The sequence below is a fragment of the Diplotaxodon limnothrissa genome, unplaced genomic scaffold (assembly GCF_057381915.1).
Source record: "Diplotaxodon limnothrissa isolate DT_005_m unplaced genomic scaffold, D_limnothrissa_male_GT1.1 unmapped_scaffold_4, whole genome shotgun sequence".
Classification (NCBI taxonomy): Eukaryota; Metazoa; Chordata; class Actinopteri; order Cichliformes; family Cichlidae; genus Diplotaxodon; species Diplotaxodon limnothrissa.
Window position 1 is genome coordinate 1646629 of NW_028188558.1, and position 20872 is coordinate 1667500.

At 41.4% G+C, this 20872-nt stretch overlaps 1 protein-coding gene across 1 annotated transcript; it reads left to right on the forward strand.

Moving 5' to 3' along the window:
- Window positions 1-9575: 9575 nt before the first annotated feature.
- On the forward strand, window positions 9576-10973 carry LOC146606861 (phospholipase D1-like). Its single transcript, XM_085349248.1, has 3 exons — window positions 9576-9797; window positions 10088-10336; window positions 10760-10973. The coding sequence occupies exons 1-3, from the start codon at window positions 9576-9578 to the stop codon at window positions 10811-10813; spliced, it is 525 nt and encodes a 174-aa protein (XP_085205374.1). The 3' UTR covers window positions 10814-10973.
- Window positions 10974-20872: the final 9899 nt, after the last annotated feature.

A 20872-nucleotide genomic window follows, 5' to 3' on the forward strand; every position in this document is an offset into this window, starting at 1 on the left:
AAGAGCGTTAAAGGCGGGGCTCTCCAGAGTCCAGCAAAACAGGAAACCACAGCTGGGTGTGTGTAAGTGTGCAAACCAATAGAATGCATCGTGGTGGGGGGGGCATCACGGGCAAGAAAAAAATAAAAGAATCGGTCGTACCCATGCTTCCCCGACGTCATGCCAGCGCATATTGGGAAATTCGTAGGCACCGATCGGTTTTCTATCAGCCATTTGCTGGGAGTAAGGGCGCCCTCCGTTTGCGAGGTGCGCCTGCTGCTGGCGGCACAGGGAGGAGAGGGCGGGGCGGCGGGGAGTCTCTGGCTGGCTGGAGCGGCATCTAATAACCAACTCGCAAAACAAAATAAAAACAACAAACAGATATTATGATACAGACTTATAATCTGCACCCATGTTTTTTCTAAATTCTATAAAGTGAGCGCGAGAGCCCTCGGTGCGCCTGCGCGCTGCTGAAGTCAAAGTAAACTTTATTGTCATCTCCGCTACAGACAGTCCAGCATATAGAGAGACGAGACGACGAGGCTGCAGTTACAGCGGTGCAAGTAAACAAACAATAAATATAAGAAGAGTAAGAAAATAAATCTACACTTTAGGACTCGGGGTAAAGGATCAATAACAATTAAAATTTATAATTTACAGTTTGATGATTTAAAGTCTCACACAACCCGTCAAAAGGGGCGGGGCCGGCTGCTTCCAAGTAGAGCACATTTCATTTATAATGATGTAAATCCAAGCCCATCATGGATTCACGATCTGAATCCTGGGTTGTGTGAAATCCCAGAAATCAACCTTAGACAAAGTGAATCTGTGAACTAAGGTGTAGGTCTGTTAGGTTAATTGTGCTGATCCTCGGGTTGGGGGATTTGTGTTTGTACTGGAGCGCAAAATTCAAACCAATGGAAGATGGACAACAAAAGTTCAAAGCCATCAGGTGCTCAGGTTAGAAAAAAGAGAAAAGATGCAGGTAAGCAGACGTGTGATTGGATAATGGCAGCTCATCCTGAACCAATCAGACTAAACTCCAAACAATACATTATGTTACAGATTTTAATATTAATTAGTCATTGTTACTTGTTGATTTGTCCTTTTCTCATTGTGTGACGAATTATGACGACTGTTTGGTAGCTGTTATTGTCTCTCTCTCTTCATGTGTGTTTCTCTGGTGAAACAATAGTTTTGTGTTAATGTTAGGGCTGCACGATTTTGCATAAAATGAGAATCACGATTTTTTGTCTTAGAATTGAGATCATGATTCTCTCATAACAATAAATAAACATAAAACAACAAATGTCTCACGTTTTGTTGTTGCAGCAAAATGTTGTCCTGCTTGAAATTCCGTCTCCACCGTTGCTCGACGCTGCGTGTACAGAGCAGGTAGTGCAACAATAGAAAAATAGTTGCGGGACGGCACTGTGTAGCGTTTGTCTAGGGTGTTGATCGTTTTCCTAAATCCCTCGTTTTGCACAGTGTTGATGGAGCCATATCTTTGGTCAGGTGATAAGTGATAGCCTCCGTAATGTCTTTGTGCCTGCGGGAGTTCGACGTGTATAGGGAAGCGCTGTATAAGGTTCCCGTTATTGATGTTTGGGTGGTTGACCGGGACGGATTTTCTCCTGTCACTTTCTCGTCATCCCTGACGTGCTCTCCGTTGTTTTTTCCCTGCTAATTTTAGCATCACACGGCACAGCTTCTGTATCACGTGGCATAAGGCTCCGCCCTTGTCATTTGTTGAGCAGGAAGAGTGAGCGCTTGTTTTCATGCAGAGTACGTCCCGGATCAAAATGTGAAGTTTTACAAATCACCACTTCTTTAGTTAATATCATTTCAGTCTCAGACGATCTCGTTTCTCTTACAGAGGTTGAATGCACCTTCTGCGGATGGTGGTACCACACAGTGTGCGTGGACTTCCCCTGCACAGAAGGCAACTACAAATGCTGTGAATGCTAAATAAAGAGAAACAAATGATCCCTGTTGTCTTTGCTTGATGATTGGTTTGAGTCTTGACAATCCACATTGCTGGCGTTGCATCTTTCAATGCCAGCAATGGCAGGTATCAGTGCTCAAACCTTTTGTGTTTGTTTCCAACAAGTTGCCCACCTCGGGAAACAAAAATGTGTTCTTTTACTTGTCAGATGAACATATGAGACACTTTGACTCTTCAGTGCAGTGTGGAGCCTAACAAAGATCTGTTTTGTGTCCCAGCTGATCAGCAGGAGGAGGAGAGTCTGACGGAGCAGCAGAGGAACATTTTCAGCTACTTGGACTCAGCTCAGCCACTACAGAGGAAACAATGAGCTCAACACAGAAGGTGACCGACAGAGCAGGACCATATGACCAAAGATATTTATCACCATATACATTTGAACATTTGCCATAACCATGTAGCTGACGATAGAATTGACACCAGACAAAATACTTTACAGCTGCACAACTTTATTAAAAACCCATCAATGTATTTTCACTGAAACAAGCAGCTGTTGTTTATGTGCATTAAAGTTATATAAAAATGTAACAGTGCAAATGCAAATTCCTCGCTGACAGTTTAACCAAAAGGCGTTTCCAGTGGAAACTGGCCGACACATCCTGAGCATAACCATGTATAATATCCACTAAACTTCAGAAGAGGTTATACAGTCGTGGCCAAAAGGTTTGAGAATTGCATAAATATTGGAACCTGGAGAAGTTGCTGCTTAAGATTTTATAATACAGATTTGTACATTATTTCAGATTGAACCTTTAAAGGGGCATTTCTGGACTTTTAAAGACCAGTAATGTACTTTTAAGGGAACATTTAAAAAAATGTTCCTATAGGTACAAAAATGTTCTTCTCTCGTACCTCTATTTCTGAGAGTGTATCATGTAACACTATAGATCAACTTAGCTCAGAATATATAAAGCATATAAACAGTTACAGCAATATGATGCAACAAACACAGCAGCTACTGATCCAAAATACTCAAAGCTTCATAGAACTGAAACCAACATTTATTTTAGCTCCATTCTGCTGCTGATACAGACTTTAGGTTTCTGAACATTAAACTTGTTGCTGCCTTTCATAGTGTGTAACTTGAAGGCCCTGAGTACTTTCTCCCACACTGGAAACACTGGGATGATCACATTATTTGAACATTACCTAATAAGACTGATTCATCAGGGCTGCAAAGCCTCACAGATGATGTGCAGCAGTGGCTCCCTCAGTCTGTCCTCACTCTGGACACTTGCAGTCGTCACACATGGAAATCAAATGTGTGATAAGCTGCAGGATTCAAACACAAGTGTAACTTATAAACACATGTTCATACTTTTATTCCACAATCAGAGAGAAAGAAACAGAGAGAGAGTGCAGGACAGACAGACAGGTGACAGTCTCAGGTGTACACACTGCTACACAACAGCACCAGAGAAGCAGGATTTAGTGTTTGTGTTATTACGAGTGTAAACAAGAAGAGTTCCAGATGGTGCAGTGGACACATGTGTGACTGCTGTGATTAAAGCATCTTTCTTTCAGCTTAACGAGTGAACCGTCAGCTCGTTCAAACACACGTTAAAGTGCGTTTGGCTCGACACCACCGAACAGAGGCAGCAATATAACACAGCTAACATTAACAGTGCAGTGAATCCTGCTTGTGCCGTGATGTTCAGGACTGCAAACCGAGCAGCATCACTGACTTTCAGCTTGTTGTGTTTGTGGATATATGACTGACTTTAATTATCCACAAAATCATCACATTCTCTGTCAGATTAAGGTCGACTATTGAACGGCGTATATTTTAAAGGCTTTAAAACCAAGTTAACGCTGAAAGTACAAACATCACTAATGTCACATAACTCTGCCGACAAGGCATAGCTATGGCTATGAAATGCTCTTTGTGTATCACTTCTTCATTATGAAAGATGTCATTAATGCACTAGTAATGTCTCATCTGGAGTATTGTTCAATCATTTGGTCAGCAGCTAATAAGACAGATCTTAACAGACTTCAGTTAGTCCAGAATAAGGCGTCCAGATTAGTGTGAAGATGTTCATACTATACTAATATTGATAAAATGCATAATAACCTTTCTTGGCTTCCTGTACAGGCTAAAATATTCTATGGCTTACTTGTAGTTCTAAAGAAAGCAATTCTGTTAAACACACCACATTTATTCTGCTCAGCTGCAGTATCCAGATGAAATACATCATCATATTACACAGTTTTCAACAAGCTGCAATTTAGTAAATGCTCGAGTTAAAAGTAACGTTTTGTAAAACTGTTACATTTAGAGCAACTTTTAAGTGGAATAAGTTGCCTTAAAAAATTAGAGAATTATTCAAAACTTCAATGAACACTTAAAAGCCGATTTACAGAGCTTTTAGTTGTTGTAAATATTGTAAGACATGATTTGTTTTTGAAATTTGTGTAATGTGCCTCAATGTTATTGATATTATTATTATTATTATTGATTGCTTATATTTGAACAATTGTGAAACCTCACTGTGGATGTAAGAGTGAAATTATGTGGATATCTTGAATCCACTTTATTGTGTAATATTTTATGTGAGTATTTGACGGAAGACGAGCAACATCTGTTGTGGAAGCTAACGGGGTTCCTTTAGAATAAACAAACATAGGATTTATTATCACTGAATAATTCTGTATAAATCTATACAAACTATAGAAATATGTAATAGGAAACAACAAAATAATCTAAATTATAAAATAATGTGTGTGTGTGTGTGTGTGTGTGTGTGTGTGTGTGTGTGTGTGTGTGTGTGTGTGCATGATTTTAGTGTTTGAACAGTCATGAATTATCTTTAACAGCAGGTTGGATGTAATGTGTTAGAACTACCAGCAGGTGGGGATAAGAGACCTTTAAGGTGTTTGGTGCCACGCTCCACCTTCAGGTTTAAAACTAGTGTTAATGGAGTTTGAAGGTTGAGTTTGTTCCACGACTGCATTTCACTCACTGCCTCTGTTTGTATCTCTGTCACTGCAGGACCAACATGGAGCCAGAAGTCAGCGCTCTCAGGAGGCCGACAAACCTCACAGAAGAAAGGGAGAGAAAAAACACACCTGTGACGAGTGTGGGAAGGGTTTTACTGTGAGGGCTAAACTCAAACAGCATCAGGTCATCCACACTGGAGAGAGACCGTTCAGCTGTGACTTGTGTGGAAAGTCTTTTTCCTTCAAGGGTTCCCTAAAAACACACCAACTCATCCACAGTGGAGTTAAAGCGTACAGCTGTGATCAGTGTGGCAGAGCTTTTACTCAGAGTAGCCACTTACAGAGTCATCTAGTTACCCACTCTGGAATTAAGGCATACAGCTGTGATCAGTGTGGCAGAGCTTTTACTCAGAGTAGCCACTTACAGAGTCATCTAGTTACCCACTCTGGAATTAAGCCATACAGCTGTGACGAGTGTGGGAAGGGTTTTACTGTGAGGGCTAAACTAAAACAGCATCAGGTCATCCACACTGGAGAGAGACCGTTCAGCTGTGACTTGTGTGGAAAGTCTTTTTCCTTGAAGGGTTACCTAAAACAACACCAACTCATCCACAGTGGAGTTAAAGCGTACAGCTGTGATCAGTGTGGCAGAGCTTTTACTCAGAGTAGCAGCTTACAGAGTCATCTAGTTACCCACTCTGGAATTAAGCCATACAGCTGTGACGAGTGTGGGATGGAGTTTACTCTGAAGGCTTCACTAAAACAGCATCAGGTCATCCACACTGGAGAGAGACCGTTCAGCTGTGAACAGTGTGGAAAGTCTTTTTCCTTGAAGCGTTCCCTAAAACAACACCAACTCATCCACAGTGGAGTTAAAGCGTACAGCTGTGATCAGTGTGGCAGAGCTTTTACTCACAGTAGCAGCTTACAGAGTCATCTAGTTACCCACTCTGGAATTAAGGCGTACAGCTGTGACATCTGTGGAAAAACTTTCAGCCAGAGAAGGAGCCGAAATAAACACCTACGCATTCACACCAGACATGATGTGTACTGCTGTGAACAGTGTGGCAAATACTTTACAACAGACGCACACTTACAACAACACATGTTTACCCACACTGAGGAGAGACCTTATCAATGTGACCTGTGTGAGAAGACTTTTAAATCTCCACGTTACCTGAGACAACACCAACAGATCCACACCAGAAAGAGACTCTACAAGTGCAGCTACTGTGAGAGAAGCTTCTCACATTCACGTAGTCGTAACATTCATGAACGTGCACACATGGAAGGAAACTACAGCTGTGACCAGTGTGACAAGAGCTTCAGGAATCTCAGTTCATACTCTGCACACAAACGATCCCACGTTACTAATAAACTGTTTCACTGTTACCAATGTGCCCAAACATTCACCTCATTGTCTGCTCTGTGCAAACATCAGCGCGATCACTCAGGGCTGAAATCACTCCCATCACTGGATCACAGTGAATCTGAAGACACAGAAAGATCCTCTGGTTTCTGTGTCGGACTCAAAAAGCTTGAGATCAGGCTCCACAGAGTTCAGATAGAATCATTTAAACTTGTGTTGAACTGAACTGGTTGCTGGGCTGAACTTCTACATAATACAGATCTACATGGGATCTTCTTTTGTTTTTTACTGAGTCAGTTTTGTCCTTTTTTCTCTGTCCTGGTTTTGCTCGTCTGTAAATGATTGAAACTCAGTCAAATAGTTCATTGTTCTCCAGCAAAACGTTTTGGAAACTCATGTTTAACCTTTAAAACTCTGACATGTTTTAGCACACAAGGCTTCATCGGGGAGTTCACTCATGATTGGACCATGAGAACAAAGGTTTTTAGTTCTTTCAAAGAGAGTCTTGGAGATGTTTGATGTTTCTGTTTTTCTGAAACCACCTGAAAGAAAAACTATTTTTCTTGCTTTATGTAGTGTGGAAGTTTTTAATGTTTCTTCATCTGTGATGTTCTTGAATGTGTTCACGTGAAGATGGTACAAATAAACTGTCCTTTCAGCTTTAGCTCCTAATTTATTCATTATTTATGGATGTAGCACAGCAGCCGTCTCTTGATTAACACATGGAGGGCTCGGGATCTGATGGTGTCGTCTCCCTAATTTGCCCACTCAGTAAATCTCACTCATGGCCAAGAAATTGAAATAAACCTTGTTTCCCTGCTGGATAGTGATCCACTGTAACTCTGCTCCTCCTTCCTGTTTAGGATTTCTGTGGCTGAAGTAAAATTCCCTCCATCCATCACTTATCCCAGCTAACCCAAAGTGAAATAAAGTTTTGCTGGTCTTAAAAAAGCATTACAATAATGGGCATTACCAATGCAAACTGAATGATACAGAAGATGAAAGAAGAGACTTTGATCAGTTAATAAAGCTCATGATCTGGATTCATTGTGGCTGCTACACAGATACTTCTGGGTCACTTCTCTCAGTTAGGAACCTTCCTCACCAAACTGACTGTTGGACCACACCCCTGGTTTCATGAGAAATTGTTTCAGCCATGATTTCTCTTCCTGTATTTCAGAGTAAAGACTGAAGTGACAAATGGAAGCATGTTTAAAAAACACAATGTGAGAGAGACGTTGAGGTCCTTAGAAGTTACCCTGGGTTTTTCTGTCACCCTGCTAGATGTTACACACCTTGTTATTGGACTGATTTCTACTGCTGGACTACTCCTGTGGAGAGTAACAATACTCTTACTAATTAGCTCCCTTTCACACCTTTGGGGATATTTATTTTTGTGTTTGCAGCACTGTGAGCCAGAACAGCGAGAGAAAAATCTGCAACAGCGACGAGCCAAATGCTTACGTGAATCGCAGCAGCTGCACATGTGCTACGCTGAATTAGAGGATATCTTTGCTCTGGATTTCTATTTCTACTTTTTCATTTCTATATGATTCTTCTTGCATCTAAACAAAGATGATTCAATTTGCTAAATGTTGATGGCTCTTCGTGCTCAGGTGTAAATGAGACGTAATATTTGCTCTTGGTTTGGTTCTCCTGTACAGAACCTTGCAGTACAACAGAAACCTAAAAACATTATTTGTAGTTGTTATTCTTAGTTGTTCTGCTGCCTAAATACCACAGGGTCTGATTATGAAGTTATTGAGCTGCACATACTTTACGACCTGCTTAAGTTCGAGGTCACAGCGTCTGTAGAGCAGCTGGAACATAATGAAGTCTACAAGGTTAAAGTTTTCTCTTCAGTTATTGTTCTTTCTGCTGCTTGGTTTGATGGATCTGAGAGCTTTTGTTTTTATTATTGTTATTATAATTATCATTAATATTTTACTCTCTAGAAGCTTTAAAATAGTGTTTGTGTTTGAAAACATTGATTTAAGAATTGAACAGAAACATCTGTCCTTCTGAAAATGGCCCAAAGGCACGGAGACAAAGTCAAAGGATGCAACCTGTAACTTTCTCTTCCTTCATGTCAGGACCATCATCCATGATTTATATAAAATGCATATAGCAACAGTAGCACTTTAGTTTGGACTTTATGATTTCTGTAACTGGAAAATATTATTTTGTTTAAAGAAAGAAGTGACCGCATAGTTGCAACATCAAAGGGAAATATTAATTAATTAGCATCAAGTATATTTGTTGCTTAAGCGTTTTGCACTATAACTTAAGTAGGATTATAACTTTTAAGGAAGGAAAGATTTCAGATATTTAGTTCACTGTTTCAGTTATTTTATATGAAATTAAAACATTTACGTTGGTCAAATATGATGCTCTAAATCAAATAAAAGTTTGAAAATAAATGATGTATTTTTAAATGCTGCAACAAATGTTCACAAAAAGTAACTATAATTAAAACCAGTTAAACAAAATCAAATGTTTGAATCATGCTTAACCAAATGCCAGGCTGGAGAGCTGAACCTAAAGTATACGTAGAAAGATTTCAACATCTGAGCAGTTTTTAATGTTTTTATCACATATAAATGTCACAGCAGTGGGTCCTGGCCCAATGCTTTGTGTTTTTGGTTTTCTTTGACTCTTGTTTTTCTTGGTTTTTGTTCTTCTTATTTATCAGGCTCTCAGTAATCTTAGTTCTCCCTCCCTCAGTGTTCATTTCAGCCTGTGTTTAGTTTCTGTTCCCGTGTCCCACGTTTCATCGTTTCATGTCGAGTCAGCCCTGTCTCTCTGTTTCCTGTGTCTCCCCAGTTAGCCCCGCCTCCCTCGGGCACTCATGTGTGATACAGAGTAATAAACCTGACTACATTTGCTACACTCTCTTTATTACCTGTTACTTTAAAATTCATACACTAATTATGTCTGCCCATCTCTCTAATGTGAAGGTCAAAGGTCAACATCCCAGTGACATAAGAATAATCCCAAAGGGGCAAAGGCAGCGGTTAATTTAGCATATTTAGCATTAAGGGTACAGCAAGGATATACTTTTACTTATTGTGGCAGGGGTGTGGTCTCTGGCCTGCTGCAGTGGAGGCTGGTGGCGGGACGTTGGACGGCACAGGTGAGGGTGATGGCGCTCATGACTCTCCCCTTTATAGTGACGGAGGAGACTGGCGTGGGGGAAGCGTGTAGTGGAGGAAGCCGAGGAGAGAGCTGGTTTCTGGCTACAAAGACGGCGTCAAACCAGAAAAGATTGCTCGTGGTCAAATAATGTGTCAATCACCTGTGAATCAAACTGTGTGTGGCTCAGTTCATGTCACAGTGTTGTTTAGTATATCTTCACTTGTCTCACTCTCCTTCTGTTCTGTCCATCAGGACGATCCTCAGCGCTTACACAGATCCTCCATCGATGTTTTGGATCCAATCAGTGATCAGTTCTACGAGGAGGCCTGGATGTTCACCAGCGCTCGCTACACCTCCATCTACCAGAAGGTGAGTGTACTCCTTTGTACTCAGATTAACATTTTACTTCTTAAAATACATTTTCATATATGAGCTTTCTATTATTTCATGGGCAATTTAATCAATATTAAAATTACAAGCATATCAACAAAGGTGAAGCTGGTTTTTTCCACTTGCTGTCACACAGTCATGGAGGAATACAATAAATACATAATCAGTCATAGATCCTGAACAATGACATTAAAAGAAAGTCTGTGGCTCTAAAAACTAAACAGTATAAAGACATGCTCCAAGCTGCTGTTTCTCTCCTACTCCTCCAGGTTTTCCACTGTCGGCCATCCAGCGATGCTGGAGGGCTACCTGGCCAATGCTGGCCTACACAAAGAGGTCCCGGCTCGGAGGAGCTGAAGAAGATCCTTGCCTTCCTCGTCAGTTTCCTCTTCAGTTCCTATCCCAACAAAACCTTCTTGCACCTATTAGCTCCAAAGAGGCTATGGTGCCCGTGGAGGTCTGGACCTGAGGCCTGTGCTCATCACGTGGATAGAAAACACTCTGACACCATTCTGGAGGTCTGATGGGACTCTGACCAAAACACAGATGAAATAAAACTTGTGGCTGGAGCTTTTAAAATGACTTTTTCACCTCATAGATTAATGCTCATGATTGCATGTTAGCAAGACAGCATCTCCCCAAGGTGAAACTCTCAGGAGACATTTACTCTTAAACTGTAATCTGGTTGAGACTACTTGAGGAGGTCTTAGTAGCGAGTATGTGGATTTAGTCTCTTCACCAACAGCAGACAGACCCATGCCAAGAAAGCAGACATGTTCTCAAAGAAAGCCGAGAGCAGAGATTGGAAAAAGCTAAAAAGAAAAAGCTGCAGCTTCAGACGACTATCTGCCTGTAAGGCTGAAAAAGTCCAGTTACGCTCTATTTTGGAAAAGCTCCCAGTTTTGGTAACCTGGACTTTTATTTCCCCTCTTCTGCTACAGATGTTGACTGTGACCTCAGAGGCCAACTGGACCACACAGCTGCAGCAGGAGTGAGGGAGAGGAGTCTTCATCCAGCTTCAAAGAAAACATCCAGGTAAAGTGACGTGGATCAGCGGATAAAGCCGTCTCCACTTTCAAAGGAGATCCTCTGAGAGAGAGACTCTCTGAGCCATTTTAGCCTCAAATTATAGGACTTTATAGTACAGCAACACTTTTAAAGGACAAAAATAACGTAAACTGTGACTGTAATACAAACAAAGTATTGCATGTGTTTTTAAAAGTGTTCCTCCGATGGGCAGGATATCACTATTAGACTGTCCCACCAGCCAACTTCAACAAGAGACCACAGCAGCATTCAGTGATCAGCACAGATGTTCCTCTAACACTCAGCATCTGATCCCTGTTGGTCTGTGTGCTTCTGCTTTTGCTCAGTTAGAAACCCTGCAGCAACCCGACCCAAAACTGTGTCTTCTTGTTGGCCTCAACGTTGAAGTGTCAAACGTCCAACATCTGGAAAGGAAACCACGCCAGTGTACTGTGATGTTTCACCAACATGTGGCAGACGCTGGTCCTGCCTTTCATGCTGACATCAGCAGAGAGCCCCGCCTACCTCAAAGCCTCCCCTGTCATGTATTGATCAGGATGATTATGAAGATGAGCGAGTGCAAATAAGACTGTAAAAGTCCACGAGCAGAATGTTTGGATGCTTTCTGATGATTCATGAATATCATGAGAGTGTTTGTGTGTTTTGTCTTTTCTTTGCTGACGTTTGTTACTAACAAAGACAATTTACGCTCTGTGTGTGTTTTCATCCTTACCAGCCGCACTCTAACTGCAATGAAGGAAACAAACTGTAGAAATCGTCGACTCAGTGACTTCATAAAATATTGAAGTGGTTCAGGTAGAGCCAGTTTTTAAATGACCATGAACACTGAGCGTATTGTATCTGTACAGCATGTTTTTCTATTAGACAGATTTGTAACAGAGGCCTTGCTCTCAGTAAGTTTGAAATCCTTTTCTGATTTATTTTGTAATCTCTGATCTTTGTGTATCCTGCTCAGTTTGCATGCTGCCTGTAGGAGTTTCTGTCTTTGTATTTGAAGAGAATTCATTGAATATACTCAGCTGCTTCCCTTTGGTGCCTCACACATCACTGAAGTTTTTCAGTGTCCAGTTATTTGTTTTTAATAGCTGTTTGAATTCTCTGTATGTTTGACCCTGTAGACTGTTTAATGGACTGCTCGTCTTCCTGTTTGTAACCACTGCCTGTTTAGGACTAAAGATTTGGATTTTTGACTTTAACACAGCCTCTGCGTGTCGTCCCTTTGTGTCCTCGTCCTCTGTGAATGTGTCACAGATGTTTCCATGATAATAACACAGCTTTCCCACAGTGGCTTGCAGCAGCATTTATTCACAGCACATTTGAGAAAGGTTCAGATTAACTCGATGAGTTTATATTCAGAATGATTCTGACAGTGGGCCACTGTGAATTGTGATCTTTCATCAGGTCAATGTTTAAGTTCAGTATTTCAAAGCAGGAGCTATGAGCAGTCATCATGTTGGCATTAGAATTATTATTATTAATCATTATTAATAATGTCGTTACTCATGTATAACTTTGATTAGTATACATGAATTTTATCAATAGTAAAAATAATGAATAATTCATGTATAACTTTTATTGTGTTTTGTATATTAATTATATTTAAATAGAGATGTTGACCCTGTCTCTACAGTAGCATCAGTGTAACAGACATTATTGGTCCAAGCTGTCATAAATGGGGAGCCTGATCCTTTATTATGAAAACATGACGAGTATTTTTCTTGTCAGTTGGGAAGAAGTTGGTCTTTTTTTCCTTCTTTTTGCTCAGTTTGTCTTTTCTTTGATAATTGAAACTCTGATCAAACCTACTCATGTTCACAGCATGTAAAAGCAGCTGACAGTCCGTGGCATTGTTGTTTGTAGAGGTGCAGTGTAGTGGGAGCATAAATCAAAAGAAAACAGTAACATTTATGTAATAAAACATCTGAATGAAAATGAACAGGCCCTTTATGAACTTCAAAGGGATCTGAAAACAACACTTTTTAAAAGAGTATCTTGGGGTGTAGGTGGTCAAAATAGAAAACTGAGCTGAGACTCTAAGTTCAATCCATCCATTGGTTTTTACTTAGGAGGAAGAAATGTCAGGCTGGTGCAGGCTGGTTAGGTGCATGTGGTTATCTTTACCTAAATGAGTTCACTTTGTGGCTGCCAGGTTGGGCAGAAGTACCTGTCCCCTGTTAGGCTTAGCAAGGTTCTCCAGGAGTTTCTCCATGGGTAGAGCTTCTAGCTCCTGCAGCACATCTGTGGCCGTGCAGGCTGCCACTTTCTTGGTTGCTCTTTTTACCCCACTGGTGGATGAGCTGCAATGGTCTCCATTTGTCCCATATCTGTTTACTTCTTCTTCTTCTTTTGCATATTAAACACATTATTCTGTTTCTATGTATTTGCTATGATTTGCTATTTGTTAAGTAACATTGCTTCACTCACTATGCCGGGTTTGTGTGTGGAAGCATTCAGTTGCTGGCAAATCAAACATTCTGCAAATGAAGCTGAATACTCAGTTACATGTTTCTTTACATTTTATTATGTTACAGATTAAGTCATTTGTTCTTACTTTGTTTGTCTTTTCAGTCTTCATGAGGGTCAGGTGTGGGGAAACGCCCGCCCGGCATTTCCTCATTTTAAAGTCCTGCTGATGTCACACATGACATCAGCAGGTCAAACCAAGTGGAGGGGTTTGTTTGTCCATAGAGATGCTTCCTTTTGTTTGTTTTAAGGTTTAAATGGATTTGTTGAATGTGTTTCTTTTCATCAATACTGCCATTTAGTTGTGTAAATGTGCATGTTAGAAGTGTGAAGAGGTTTTGTGTTTAGAAATTGTTAGCAGAGCTGCCCTGTGCAGCATTTATGGCATAATACTTTTAAGGGAGAATAAAAAGTCGACACATACATCTCATTCCTGACGGAGGACTCTACCACAACCCCTCTCCAGTCCATTCACAGAGTCATTGCATGATAAGACATGGATAGGATATGGGCGGGGCCTTTTACCGTCATTTTATTAAGGCACAAAGTACAAACACCTGTGGACACATAATCCAACACCCCCACTTGTACACAGGTTGGGGGGAAAAACAATCCTCCAAAAAAAACATCTTATATTCCAAACACGAATCCAGAGAATTTGTCTAACTTAGACTTTGAGACTGGTTTCGTCATCATATCTGCTACCATTGACTCAGTTGGACAGTAATCAATGAGCACTTTTCTTTCATGTACAGCTGACCTTATAAAATGATATTTCACATCAATGTGTTTACGTCTTTGTCTGTTCACTGGATTCTTTGACAAAGCGATTGTTCCCTGATTGTCCTCCAAAATCATAGGTATTTCATACTCAAACTCATCAAGATCTTGAATCAAATAAGTCAAATCAGAATCAGAATCAGAATCAGAATACTTTATTGATCCCTGGGGGAAATTATTTTTTGTTACAGTGCTCCATTTTAAACCAACATTAAGACAAGACAGACAATACGCTAACTAAGAATAGTACAATATATACATATATATACATACATACATACATAAGTCACTTATAAATAAATATTTGGAAAAGAAACATGTGTAGTTGTAGCAGTAAACAGTGTGTTAAGTGGATGCGTTGTACAGGGAGATGGCCACAGGCAGGAATGATTTCCTGTGTCGTTCAGTGGTGCTTTTCGGTAATCTCAGTCTCTCACTGAACGAGCTCCTGTGACTGACCAACATGTCATGGAGTGGGTGGGAGGTGTTATCCAACATTGTCTTTATCTTGGACAGCATCCGCCTCTCCGACACCACCTTGAGGGAGTCCAGCTCCATCCCCACAACATTACTGGCCTTACGGATCAGTTTATTAAGTCTGTTGGCATCTGCGACCCTATACATACATTCCTGAATTGTTGCTGCTAATGCCATGTATTCGGCTTCACAAGTTGATAATGCTGTAGTTGTCTGCTTTTTGGTTTTCCATGATGGTAAATGGCCTGCATTTGTATAGCGCTTTTCTAGTCCATAGGACCCCAAAGCGCTTTACACTACATTCAGTCATTCACCCATTCACACACACATTCACACACACATTCACACACTGGCGATAGCAAGCTACATTGTAGCCACAGCTGCCCTGGGGCGCACTGACAGAGGCGAGGCTGCCGGACACAGGCGCCACCGGGCCCTCTGACCACCACCAGTAGGCAAACACGGGGTTAGTATCTTGCCCAAGGATATTTGGCATGCAGCCAGGGTGCAGCCTGGGATCGAACCACCGACCTTCTGATTAGTGGCTGACCTGCTCTGCCACCTGAGCTACAGCCACCCCTGATATCAAAGGACCATTTTCATTTAGGCTTACACAATAACCTGTCATACTGCGTCTATCAGAAACATCGGATGCCCAATCTGCATCACTGTATGCTTGTAGACCCAGTTTTCCACTTGAACATTTCCTAAAACACAGTTCTCTCCCTCGACTACCTTTTAAATACCTCAAAACATGTTTCACTGCTGTCCAATCATCAACAGTTGGCGCATTGAAATGTTGTGACAGTTTGCTGACAACATAGCTTAAATCAGGTCGCGTACAATGGCTCAGATAGATAAGACATCCTACCGCTTCACGATATCTCCTCACATCTGGTAATGTCTCGAATTTATCAGAATGAGTCCATTTCTGTTCACAGGGTGTTAACCGTGGCTTACAGTTTTGCATGTTAAATCTCTTTAAAATGTTCTCAATATATACTTTCTGTGACATTGTGACACATTCTTTTTCTTGAAGAAAATCTATTCCTAGAAAATGGTTAAGCTTCCCCAGATCTTTCATTTGGAATTTAGAAGAGAGCATTTCTTTCACGCCTGAAAGCACATTTTCATTGTTAGCTGCAATGAGTAAATCATCCACCCACACTATGATGATTACTTTTTCACTTTCAGTCTCTTTTGAATACACACAATGATCAGCAATATTTTGTCTAAATCCACAATTGCTTAAATAGTCATGTAAGGTTTGATTCCAGTTACGACCCGATTGCTTCAGCCCATAAAGTGATTTCTTTAGTCTGTACACCAGTTTATTAGTCTCACTTGATTCTATCTCAAAACCTTCTGGTTGTTGTATATATATTTCTTCATTTATTGGTGCATGTAAATAGGCGGTTTTTACATCCATCTGGTGAACCAACATATCATCCTGAACCACTTTCTGCATCAAAACTCTCACACTCGATAAGTTAGCAGTCGGTGAAAAAGTCTCCTCATAATCAACTCCTTTCGTTTGACTAAAACCTTTAGCCACAAATCGAGCTTTATATCTGTCTGATCCGTCTGAGTTCTTTTTAACGGCATAAACCCATTTACCCCCCACTGCTTTCTTTCCCTCTGGTAAGGTGGTTAAAGTAAATGTGTCATTCTCCTTAAGGGATTGAATTTCTTCATTCATCGCTCTTTCCCATTCTTTTGACTTGCTTGACACAATAGCTTCGCTAAATGATGTGGGTATTTCACACAACAATCTGTAGCAATAATCAACACTGGTTTGCATCTGTTCATTTTCACACTCTTTCACATCCGTGATATAATCACTCAAATAATCAGGTCTCTTTCTGATTCTGGATGGATAACGTGTAGCTCCAGCATCTACTTTATCATCAGTTTTAACCTCAGACTCAGTTTGACTGCTTTCACTACCATCCTGAACATCCTCATCCTTCGTCTGTTTGGGTTCACCATCTTTTCTGGATTCATAAACCTCATCTTCATACATCTGATCACTCTGTGTTTGTTGATCCATTGTCGCGGGATTTAGTATTTTTATCAATCTGTGCTTTTCAACTTTCCCGGTTTTTGGGAAATAGATCAAATATGCTGGACTGTTTTTGTCATATCCCAAGAAAACACCTTTGTCGCATCTTGGATCCAGTTTTCCCCTATTTTGTTTATAAGCATAGCACAATGATCCGAATTTCTTCATTCTAGAAAGATCAGGTCTTTTTCCAGTTAACATCTTATACGCTGTCTGACCTGTGCGTTTATTAAAACACCGGTTCCGAATCACTCCCGCGGTTTGTACTGCATATGGCCATAAAGACTTTGGCAATTCGCTCTCAACTAACATGCATCTCGCCATGTCAAAAAGTGTACGCCAGTTCCTCTCTGCTGTTCCGTTTTGATGAGGCGAATATGGCGCCGAAGTTTCCTGCCTAATGCCGTGTCTACTTAATAAATCTCTGAACTGTCTGCTTGTAAATTCAGTTCCATTATCAGAACGAAAGCACTTGATTTTCCCATATGACGCCACCTCTGCAATGAATCTTTCAGTTGCTTGAGTTGTATCACTTTTGCTTTTCAGATTATATACAAATGTTGCACCTGAATAATCATCAACAAACGACAAAACATACTTAAACCCTTCTTTAGAGTTTGGCGTAATCGGACCAGCTAAATCCGTATGTACCAACTCTAATGCTGTCCTGGCCTTTTCATTGGGTTCTCGGTTCCTAGTTTGAGTAAACTTCCCTTGTATACAGGCTTCACATTGCATATTTTTGTTGATTTTACCCTTAATGTCCATTCCATCGACGACATTTTGCAAATTTTGAACATCCTCATAATTACAGTGCCCTAGGATTTCATGCCACGTTTGCATATCAAAACATCCATTACATTTCTCTTCAAACTCTTGCACAGTGTTTATAAAGAACAGTCTCTCGTGTTCATATATAGGGAATTTTGTTCCATCAACATGTTTAAGAAAACTGTCCCCGTGTTTGAAAACCACAGTGGCTCCGTTACTAGTAGCTGCTTTTACTGACAAAATGTCCTGTGGAAACGATGGAATGTAGAGTGCTTGTTTCAATGTTACCTTGTGACTGCGTCCTTTACTGTCAATCATACTTATCTCAGCATCTCCTCGCCGCTTTGCAGCTCCTCTGCTCCGCCTTCTGTCAGCCAACTCTACACAATGAGCCTCGGGTCGAAATGTGTCATCAAACGTCTTAAAACTCTCGAGCTTCGTAAAGATATGTGACGTCGCTCCCGTATCCACCAGTAGCTGATTGTTCAGCATCTCCCGGCCGCCGTCCGGGACCCTCTGGGGTTCGGAGCCCGTCCTGAACGCGTAGTCCTTCTCCACAACCCCTCTCGCTTCATCCCGTCTCAGCTTCCTTCTACAGGTCGCATCTTTGTGTGTACTACTCCGGCAAAAACTGCACCATACTCTGGATCGGCACGTTCTTGCAGTGTGTCCCTTTAGTCCACATTTAAAAGACACAATCTCATTATTCTTTGATCTTCGGTCGTCTGCTCGCCATGAAGTAGAATCCTGGTCTAATTGCACTTTTGTCCTCATTACGTTGTCATCAGTTACAGCCGCACGCATTCTCTCGGTTTCTTCATAACTTCTGAGTTTTACTTTAAACTCTGAGAATGTGATTTTTGCTTCGCTCTGTGTAACGTGCACAATCAGGGGTTTAAATGTCTCTGGTAGTCCTTTCATTATCATTGCGATCAGAAGTCCATCAGTTAATTGCTCACCCGCATTTTTTAACGCTGTGATAATTGCTTCTGCTCGGATAATATAGTCCGTCACACTTTCATTCCTTTCATTTGTGAGAGAAGTAAGTTCGGTGTACAGACTTATAATCCGTGGCTTGCCCACTCCTGCATAATGACCTCTCAAAATTCTTAGAGCTTTCCGTCCGTCATCAACTGCATCTCTCATAACTAACGATAAACTTTTGTCATCTAGAAAGTGTATCAACTCTGCATATGCTTCTGCATTTTTGTCATCATCTTCACCTTCGGCTTCTCCATCACCCTCAGCCTTCAAGATGACATCTTTCAAACCTTGTAGTCTGAGATGACCAAGGAACTTTGTTTCCCATATCTCATATTTCCTTTCATCTCCATCAAACTGCAAACAGGAATATCGACTACCCGACTCTGCCGTGCGTCTGCTCATGATGCTCAAAATCGCTTACTCACTCAATCGTGCCAAACTTTTAACACCTGCCGGTATCTTGCGGTTTCAGGAAACGCTGCCCTTCCTTTGGCAGTTACAGGACCTCCTCTTTACTGCTGTCTGGGCCCATAACCTGTTAGCAGAGCTGCCCTGTGCAGCATTTATGGCATAATACTTTTAAGGGAGAATAAAAAGTCGACACATACATCTCATTCCTGACGGAGGACTCTACCACAACCCCTCTCCAGTCCATTCACAGAGTCATTGCATGATAAGACATGGATAGGATATGGGCAGGGCCTTTTACCGTCATTTTATTAAGGCACAAAGTACAAACACCTGTGGACACATAATCCAACAGAAATGTATAGAAACCAATCATTTACTGACAGCATGTCTGATGGAAATAAGTGCAGATTATGTATGAAGTCTAACTGCACACAGTAACTGTGTTACAATAAGGACTTAACAGCGCCCTCTGCTGGAGTGTTTCAGTACTGCGTTAACTAGAATACACCACCTCCTCCTCACACCACCTGCTACAGCTCTACTCTTCTATGACTACAGTCATCCACAGCACTGATGTGAGGTCACATGGTTCATATGTAAGGAGCACAGCTGACCTCAGGTCAGTTTAATGACTGTGAGCAGCAGCTGTGTTATTGTCACTGTGACAGGGAGACACTCTCAGACACAGCGCTCATGTCAGCTTGTTCTCATGCAGGAGGATCAGGAGCTCCATGTTTGTCTTTCTGTTTGAATCATGATGTGTTTGTGCCATCAGAGTCTGTCATGAGTACTCAGGGTTTCACAGCAGCTCTTCTGGATGCTGACGAGGACTCCAACCTCATGTTTCACCTCTCTGAGCTTCTGATGTCTGTGAACACTCGTGTTTCTTCTCTGGGCTCATCTGGACAAAAACACCTTTCTGTGTTTGGCTGCAGCCTCATTCTGACTGACAGGAAGTGTGTTATCCATGAGCTGCACTTCTGTGAGGAAGTTTCCTGCTGTGTTTCCTGTCTGTGGACAAACACGAGTGTTCCAGCTGAGGACTTGGTTCCTTCCACCTGTCCATACAGGACATCACGCTGTCTGCAGCTCTGTAAATGCAGCTCCAGGTCCTTCCACGTGCTGCTCTGTATTTGTGCAGTTTGTAGTGTGTCCTGGGAAACGTAGCACACATGGTGTTCTTCTGCTGTTTCCTCCTTTCACTGAGTGTGAAACACTGACGCTGTGCTGTTGTTCACAGAGGGGAGCTGATTCTAGCTGCAGCTGGACTCTGTCATCTAACTGAATGTGTTGGTGCTGATCACGGGGCTCTGAGGGGGGAGCAGCAGGAGGACTCTGGATGCTGACGTCAGTGTATCTGTGGAAGCTCCCACAGCGTGTCTGTCATTCAATATTGTGCTGTATATTGTATCTATGCAAAGATGAACAGACTGTGTGTTCACTGGTCTCTGTGCTGCAGCTCTGATGTCATCATCACTCCCTCCTCCACCCTCAGCAGTCCCAGCATGCTGCTGTGGTGCACCCCACCCTCACTCTACACCTGAGCCACAGACCACACCCTCCACCTCAATATACACCACAGTTTTCTCTGCTGTGGAAATGAGATCAGGAGGAAATCATCATTATTATTATTTAATAAACGCTCACATTAATGTGGGCTTATTTGTTTCATATTAGAAACATTAGTTGAGTGTTTTTAGTATAAAATGGTCAAAGTCCCTCTTTTTGCTCCTCCCCTCACCTGTGGATGGGCGGTGCTGTTACCGTGGTGACAGCTTGGATGTGTTTCAGTCCTGCCTGGTTATCACTGCAGGAATCTTTCACATTTATTACAGGTAATAACTCTGATTTTTCTGTGTATTATGAGCCAAATGTATCCTGATACACACAGAGATGGATGAGCAGAGGTTTTTTTTGCAGTTTATGTAGTTACTATGGACTTAATGCACACATATTATTAAAATTAGGGCTATAACAGTTGTATTGATGTATAGCAACTTGAAATGCTCCCACAAATGGCTCCACAGCATGTAAAAATATAACAAAAGCTCTGGCGGAC